At 43.6% G+C, this 8,855-nt stretch overlaps 1 protein-coding gene across 1 annotated transcript; it reads left to right on the plus strand.

Annotated features, from left to right (window-relative positions):
• Positions 1–2,537: 2,537 nt before the first annotated feature.
• On the plus strand, positions 2,538–8,131 carry LOC124032456 (nicolin-1-like). Its single transcript, XM_046344859.1, has 6 exons — positions 2,538–2,543; positions 3,962–4,135; positions 4,977–5,090; positions 5,291–5,359; positions 7,511–7,615; positions 7,854–8,131. Exons 1-6 carry the CDS (start codon positions 2,538–2,540, stop codon positions 7,893–7,895), a joined length of 510 nt encoding a protein of 169 aa, XP_046200815.1. The 3' UTR covers positions 7,896–8,131.
• Positions 8,132–8,855: the final 724 nt, after the last annotated feature.

Genomic DNA, 8,855 nt, shown 5'->3' on the forward strand with positions numbered 1-8,855 from the left:
TATTGGAGATCCCTGTTCTGCAGTCTCTCTGTTCTGGATGTACAGATTCCTTTCGAAGATACGCTACCTTACCAAAAATATGTGGACACATGCTCGTTGAACATCTCATTCCAAAATCATGGGCATTAATATGGAGTTGGTACATCCTTTGCTGCTACAACAGCCTCCACTTTCCTGGGAAGGCTTTCCACTAGATGTTGGAACATTGCTGCTATAACAGCCTCCACTCTTCTGGGAAGGCTTTCCACTAGATGTTGGAACATTGCTGCTATAACAGCCTCCACTCTTCTGGGAAGGCTTTCCACTAGGTGCTGGAACATTGCTGCTATAACACCCTCCACTCTTCTGGGAAGGCTTTCCACTAGATGTTGGATCATTGCAGCGGGGACTTGCTTCCATTCAGCCACGAGTATTAGTGTCGGGCGATTAGGCCTGGCTCGCAGTCGGTGTTCCAATTTATCCCAAAGTTGTTTTATGGGGTTGAGGTCAGAACTCTGCGCATGCCAGTCAAGTTCTTCCACACGAACTCGACAAAAATGTCTATATGGACTGAATCATGAAAAACATCCCCAGATCATTATTCCTCCTCCACCAAACGTGTCTAATGGAGAGAGAGAGAGAGACAGAGAGACAGAGAGACAGAGAGACAGAGAGAGAGAGCAGTTATTTATGGACAGATCATTTCCGGGTCATAAATCTGCACTGCGATCCTTAATTCAGATGACTAGACCTGGAAAGACCTCTCTCCCAAATGTCACCCTTATTCCCCTATATCAGTGGTTCTCAATCCTGGTCCCGGGGACCCAAAGAGGTGCCCATTTTAGTTTTTGTTCTAGCACTACACACCTGATTCAAGTCAACAACTCCCACGACCAGGATCACACTTATTTTTTTTATTTTTTTTACCAAGGTCCCATAGGGCTCTGATCAAAAGTAATGTACTATATAGAAAATAGGGCACCATTTGTGAAGCACACCTGATAAGTTATTAGAATGGCCTTGATGTACTACATGTAGATTAGTGGGTAGAGCGTTGTGCCAGTAACCGAAAGGCTGCTGGATCAAATCCCGAAGCTGACAAGGTTTAAAAAATATATATACATTGGGGGAAAAAAGTATTGTAATTTTCATCATAGGTACACTTTAACTATGACAGACAAAATTAGAAAAAAAATCCAGAAAATCACATTGTAGGATTTTTAATGAATTTATTTGCAAATTATGGTGGAAAATAGGTATTTGGTCAATAACAAAAGTTTATCTCAATACTTTGTTATATACCCTTTGTGGGTTAAACGTTTTCTGTATGTCTTCACAAGATTTTCACACACTGTTGCTGGTATTTTGGCCCATTCCTCCATGCAGATCTCCTCTAGAGCAGTGATGTTTTGGGGCTGTTGCTGGGCAACACGGACTTTCAACTCCCTCCAAAGATTTTCTATGGGGTTGAGATCTGGAGACTGGCTAGGCCACTCCAGGACCTTGAAATGCTTCTTGAAAGGCCACTCCTTCGTTGCCCGGGCGGTGTCTTTGGGATCATTATGCTGAAAGACCCAGCCACGTTTCATCTTCAATGCCCTTGCTGATGATAGGCTTTGTTACTTTGGTCCCAGCTCTCTGCAGGTCATTCACTAGGGCCCCCCGTGTGGTTCTGGGATTTTTGCTCACCATTCTTGTGATCATTTTGACCCCACGGGGTGAGATCTTGCGTGGAGCCCCAGATCGAGGGAGATTATCAGTGGTCTTGTATGTCTTCCATTTCCTAATAATTGCTCCCAGTTGATTACCTATTGCTGCTTACCTATTGCAGATTCAGTCTTCCCAGCCTGGTGCAGGTCTACAATTTTGTTTCTGGTGTCCTTTGACAGCTCTTTGGTCTTGACCATAGTGGAGTTTGGAGTGTGACTGTTTGAGGTTGTGGACAGGTGTCTTTTATACTGATAACAAGTTCAAACAGGTGCCATTAATACAGGTAACGAGTGGAGGACAGAGGAGCCTCTTAAAGAAGAAGTTACAGGTCTGAGAGCCAGAAATCTTGCTTGTTTGAAGATGATCAAATACTTATTTTCCACCAGAATCTGCAAATAAATTCATAAAAAATCCTACAATGTGATTTTCTGGATTTTTTTTACCCTCATTTTGTCTGTCATAGTTGAAGTGTAACTATGATGAAAATTTACAGGCCTCTCTCATCTTTTTAAGTGGGAGAACTTGCACAATTGGTGGCTGACTAAATACTTTTTTGCCCCACTGTATATAATAACCTGTCGTTCTGCCCTGAACAAAGCAGTTAAACCCACTGTTTCCCGTTAGGCCGTCATTGTAAATAATAATTAGTTCTTGTCTGACTCGCCTACTTAAATAATAAATGTGCTTTTTGGATAGCATTAAAATGTGATGAGCCTTTCTCCCTGTGGATTAAGTGCCTGACACAGACAGGCTCCTCCTCTCCTCACGCTGTCACATAGAGTAATGAATCAAACCAAATCTCACCGTGTTTCCCTTTGCACTGCTTTTGACCATGTTTTATAGGTGCAATGCAGGTTACAGGCCAAGTAATATTTCATGCAATTCTTTCTACCTTTTTTTTTCCAGTAGGTGAAACAAGAAAGGTTTGAATGGATCTATATTACACACAGAGAAGCTACGGTATTACACAGAGAGAGGCTACAGTATTACACACAGAGAAGCTACGGTATTACACAGAGAGAGGCTACAGTATTACACAGAGAGAGGCTACGGTATTACACAGAGAGAGGCTACGGTATTACACAGAGAGAGGCTACGGTACTACACAGAGAGAGGCTACGGTACTACACAGAGAGAGGCTACAGTATTACACAGAGAGAGGCTACGGTAGTACACAGAGAGAGGTTACGGTATTACACAGAGAGAGACTACGGTATTACACAGAGAGAGGCTACGGTACTACACAGAGAGAGGCTACAGTATTACACAGAGAGAGGCTACGGTATTACACAGAGAGAGGCTACGGTATTACACAGAGAGAGGCTACGGTATTACACAGAGAGAGTCTACGGTATTACACAGAGAGAGGCTACGGTATTACACAGAGAGAGGCTACGGTATTACACAGAGAGAGGCTACGGTATTACACAGAGAGAGGCTACGGTATTACACAGAGAGAGGCTACGGTATTACACAGAGAGAGGCTACGGTATTACACAGAGAGAGGCTACGGTATTCCACAGAGAGAGGCTACGGTATTACACAGAGAGAGGCTACGGTATTACACAGAGAGAGGCTACGGTATTACACAGAGAGAGAGTACGGCATTACACAGAGAGAGGCTACTATTACAGGGGAGAGGCTACAGTATTACACAGAGAGAGGCTACGGTATTACACAGAGAGAGGCTACGGTATTACACAGAGAGAGGAGTCCAAATTTGACATGTATTGAAAATTCAAGGCACACTTAACCAGCATTTCTACCACAGCATTCTGCAGTGATACGCCATCCCATCTGGTTTGTGCTTAGTGGGACTATCATTTGTTTTTCAACAGGACAATGACCCAACACACCTCCAGGCTGTGTAAGGGCTATTTGACCAAGAAGGAGAGTGATGGAGTGCTGCATCAGATGACCTGGCCTCCACAGTCACCTGACCTCAATCGAGTTGAGATGGTTGGGATGAGTTGGACTACAGAGTGAAGGAAAAGCAGCCAACAAGTGCTCCGCATATGTGGGAACTCCTCCAAGACTGTTGGAAAAGCATTCCAGGTGAACCTGGTTGAGAGAATACCAAGAGTGTGCAACGCTGTCATCAAGGAAAAGGGTGACTGATTCCATATGTGTTATTTCATAGTTGTGATGTCTTCAATATTATTCTACAATGTAGAAAATATTAAAACATTAAGAAAAACCTTGGAATGAGTAGGTGTGTTAAAGTTTTTTTTTCTGGTACTGTATATATAATCTGTGTCTTATTCACTTCTAGATCCAGGAGATCTCCTTTAAGAACTACTACACAGCATACGTGTCTGTGCGTCTACTGAGGAGAGATGGGGAGGGGGCTGCTAAATGGGCCACATGTCTGAGGAACCACTGTCTGATGCCCAGCCCACATACTGAAGAGGGTTCACAAGACTACTGCTCTGTCTACCGACAACAGGTTAGGAGAGAGAGGGGGGGTGAGAGAGAGGGGGGGTGAGAGAGAGAGGGGATGAGGGAGAGAGAGAAGGGGTGAGGGAGGGAGAGATAGAGGGTGAGGGAGAGAGGGTGAGGGAGGGAGAGAGAGGGGGGGTGAGAGAGAGAGGGGATGAGGGAGAGAGAGATAGAGGGTGAGGGAGAGAGGGTGAGGGAGAGAGAGAAGGGGTGAGGGAGGGAGAGAGAGCGGGGGTGAGGGAGAGAGAGAGGGGGTGAGGGGAGAGAGAGAGAGGGGGTGAGGGGAGAGAGAGGGTGAGGGAGAGAGGCTGAAGGGAGAGAGAGAGAGGGTAAGGGAGAGAGGGTGAGGGAGAGAGAGAGGGTGAGGGAGAGAGAGGGGGTGAGGAGGGAGAGAGAGGGTGATAGGGTGTGGGGGGGGGTAGTTTAATTATAAAAGGTGTTAAAGGTCATATAGTATGGAAAGAGGAAGGGTGAAGAACTATAGCAGGACAGGTCAAGACATTAGGAGGTTCTGATTCTGATGAAGGCTTTACTTGTACTGTACATCAGGCTAAAATATTCATCACCAAATGCTCCTGAGCCATTTCATATGGAATCTTAAGAAACCTTGCTGTGATGTGAGTAACACAAAGCCAATGCATTCACATTCTGTAAATGTATCTTTTTTTTTTTTTTTTTTTTTTTTTTTAAAGCATCACAGCTCAGGTTTGCTTAGTTTTTGGTAAGCTGATCTTGGAGGTAAACCAAATTTATAGTTTGGCTTAATTCAAGTAGCAATGAAGCTCATTTAGATAATTTGTGGAAGTCGTATTTCCTGATTTGTTCAGTATGTGTGTTATGGTTGTTAGATGCTGATTGAACCAGACAATGTGACTTCAGTGAGACTGATCCTACGACAGCCGTCATCAGCCTGGCTGAATTTCAGCGTGGAGGACATCAAAATACACCCCTGTTTAAACGAGGTAAGTCACTTAAAAATGTATAGAGGGGTTGTACTGTATGATCAAATAGAAAGAAACCACAATCATTGTGCCTCTGATCACCAGGCCTGCAGCATAACTGGATAAGGTTGGGGGTGTTTACCTGAGTAGTGGAGTTGAGAAACACTGCCAATTAAGATATTTCCACGATTTTAAAGTGCATTCATTCACTCTTCTTCCAGGATTCAGAGTGGGACATTCCTGATTGGTTGTCAGACCTCACACAGGTGGACCAACTGTGTGATTTACAGGTAAGGCTCTTATCAGCCAGTTGGTTCTACTGAAGAGAACCATCAGCCCTTATAGACTGTATTCCAGTGTTCAGTATCATTTCCCCCTTAGGGATCCCTCGTAGTCCAGTATCATTTCTCTCTTAGGGATCCCTCGTAGTCCAGTATCATTTCCCCCTTAGGGATCCCTCGTAGTCCAGTATCATTTCCCCCTTAGGGATCCCTGGTAGTCCAGTATCATTTCCCTCTTAGGGATCCCTCGTAGTCCAGTATCATTTCCCCCTTAGGGATCCCTGGTAGTCCAGTATCATTTCCCCCTTAGGGATCCCTGGTAGTCCAGTATCATTTCCCTCTTAGGGATCCCTCGTAGTCCAGTATCATTTCCCCCTTAGGGATCCCTCGTAGTCCAGTATCATTTCTCTCTTAGGGATCCCTCGTAGTCCAGTATCATTTCTCTCTTAGGGATCCCTCGTAGTCCAGTATCATTTCCCTCTTAGGGATCCCTCGTAGTCCAGTATCATTTCCCCCTTAGGGATCCCTCGTAGTCCAGTATCATTTTCCTCTTAGGGATCCCTCCAGGTCATCTATAAGTCTTTGCTAGGTAAAGCCCTGCCTTATCTCAGCTCACTGGTCACCATAGCAGCACCCACCTGTAGCACGCGCTCCAGCAGGTATATTTCACTGGTCACCCCCAAAGTCAATTCCTACTTTGGCCACCTTTCCTTCCAGTTCTCTGCTGCCAATGACTGCAGTGAATTGCAAAAATCAATGAAGCCGGAGACGTATATCTCCCTCACTAACTTTAAGCATTAGCTTTCAGAGCATCTCATAGATCACTGCACCTGTACATAGCCCATCTGTAAATAGCCCATCCAACTACCTCATCCCCATAGTGCTATTTCTTTTGCTCCTTTGCACCCCAGTATCTCTACTTGCACATTCATCTTCTGCACATCTATCACTCCAGTGTTTAATTGCTCATTTGTAATTATTTTGCCACTATGGCCTATTTATTGCCTTACCTCCCTAATCTTACTACATTTGCGCATACTGTACATATACTTTTCTATTGTGTTAATGACTGTACATGTGTTTATGTGTAACACTGTGTTGTTGTTTTTGTTGCACTGCTTTGCTTTATCTTGGCCAGGTCGCAGTTGTAAATGAGAACTTGTTCTCAACTGGCCTACCTGGTTAAAGAAAGGTGAAATCAATAAATTGCGTCTCAGTGTAGGCAGCAGCCTCTTCTGAGTTAGTGATTGCCATAGTCTCTGAGTTAGTGATTGCCACATAACTCAACTGGTCAACAGGGGATTAGGCCAATTCATGTCACACACAATGTGTGACATGTTTACACCAATCAGATACCAAGTGAACCGTGTGTCTACCATCGTAATCGAACCACAGTGTTACTCCATCTAATACTGGGGGGGCTTACACCAATGGAACCTTAATTTAACCAGGCAAGTCAGTTACCAACAAATTCCTATTTACAATGACGGCCTGCCCCGAACGACGCTGGGCCAATTGTGCGCCGTCCTATGGGACTCCCAATCATGAGGGAAAGCAGGTGCTTCCACACAGGTGTGGAAAAGCGCTGTAGTTACCACTGTCCAACCTGTCCCCTTTCGTGAAGATGGTGACGATGACGGCATCTTTCAGTTCACTGGGGAGATCTTCATGACTTCATCATTCCAAATCCTGCCCATAAGGGAGTGCAGGGGCTCTATTAGGCATTGTCCTCCACACACAAAAACGGTCTTCTTCTGGGAGACGTTCTCTGTCTTACTGGTCAAAGACCTTTTACGTTCTCTGTCTCTGGTCAAAGACCTTTTAGTAAAAACACATCATAAAAGAGAATATGGAAACACAGTATTTATTATGTTGTTGTGTTTCTAGGGTCATCCAGATCCTCAGACGAACACGGATAGCCATCTCCCTGGTCAATTACCTTTAGAAAAACACTAACCCCTTTATACAACATGGCTACATAAAAGAGAAAATAATATCCGTTACAATATTTTTGTTTTATTGTATCTCTAGGGTCTTCCAGATCCTCAGACGAACACGGATAGCCATCTTCCTGGTCAATTACCTTTAGAAAAACACTAACCCCTTTATACAACATGGCTACATAAAAGTTACAATATTTTTGTTTTGTTGTGTCTCTAGGGTCTTCCAGATCCTCAGACGGTATCTTGCAGTATTCAGCAGATGTGGGCGTTAACAGAGGTCATGCAGACCAATCAGACCACTGCTTCCATAGGCCGCTTCGATGTAAGACGTGTTCGTATTGGAGTCAAACGTACACATCACTTTTCCCTGAGGTTGTGGGAGAGAAAGATCTAGAAAGTAAAGAAGGACCTGTAATGCTTCACCACTTTGTTTGTATTGGTTAAACAATGTTTCAATCCAAACATCTCTGCGTTAGTATCCTGGACCCATTCCATTTTGTTTTCAGCTCGTTTACGGTCGACTCGTTTAATTTTCATTCTTCTTCTGTGTTTCTGGGCAGGTTGATGGCTGCTACGATATCAACTTGTTGTCCTTCACTTAACAAGGAATTGACTGGAGGTTAATTTTACATGGTGTTGGTAAAATGTGAAGATCACCATTGTTATCTCTCCCAAAGTGTATTTGATTAATTGCCTGACGATGTTATATTTAAGTTTTCTGAAAAGTATGTATATTTATTTGTGAAACACTGTCAACTTTTTAAATGTTTTTACATTTACATTTACATTTAAGTCATTTAGCAGACGCTCTTATCCAGAGCGACTTATTTTTGTGTGTTTTTTTAACACCTAGGCCACCTTTGCCACTAATGATTGTATCTTTGTTTATTATACAAGTCCAATAGAAGTGAGATGCATGGTGGCCTTCAGCCAGATGAGGACAGTAGTGCTTCTTGAATGAGACCAAGGAGCCACTGTTAACTAACTATCTGAGATGTGGATGTATCATACTGGCTGGGGTTCTAGGTGGTTTGCAGCCTCCAATTCTCTTTTTTTTTTTTTCGATAAAAAAATACATTTTAAAAAGTGACCTTTTTATTTAACTCGGCAAGTCAGTTATTCTTATTTACAATGACGGCCAACCCCGGCCAAACCCAAACCGGGATGACACTGGGACTCCCGATCACGGCCGGTTGTGATACAGCCAGGAATCTAACCAGGGTCTGTAGTGACGCCTCTAGCACTGAGTTCCAGTCCCTTAGACCGCTGCGCCACTCTGGAGGATAGGATATAGCATGCTGGCTGGGGTTCTGTCTACAATTCTCTTATTGTAAGTTATTCATGAATAATTATGCATGTCTCATTTCCCTTCAATGGAAACAATTTACATCAACGTTGTACTGATGAAAGAAGTGGAGGAATCGTTATGCTATGTATTAGTGGCAGGAATCGTTATGCTATGTATTAGTGGCTTTATGAGATGACATCATACATGCTCTTATAGCAAGTCATTCATTCAACACATAGGCTCTGTTATTATATCCCAGTGATATTCCTGTATC

The sequence above is a fragment of the Oncorhynchus gorbuscha genome, linkage group LG03, assembly GCF_021184085.1.
Source record: "Oncorhynchus gorbuscha isolate QuinsamMale2020 ecotype Even-year linkage group LG03, OgorEven_v1.0, whole genome shotgun sequence".
Classification (NCBI taxonomy): Eukaryota; Metazoa; Chordata; class Actinopteri; order Salmoniformes; family Salmonidae; genus Oncorhynchus; species Oncorhynchus gorbuscha.

What these genes read in the sequence shown, in the direction of transcription:
- LOC124032456 (XM_046344859.1), top strand. An exon ending in TACACCCCTGTTTAAACGAG is followed by an intron (nt 5,091 to 5,290) that starts GTAAGTCACTTA and finishes CTCTTCTTCCAG; the next exon opens with GATTCAGAGTGGGACATTCC. An exon ending in CTTCCATAGGCCGCTTCGAT is followed by an intron (nt 7,616 to 7,853) that starts GTAAGACGTGTT and finishes GTTTCTGGGCAG; the next exon opens with GTTGATGGCTGCTACGATAT.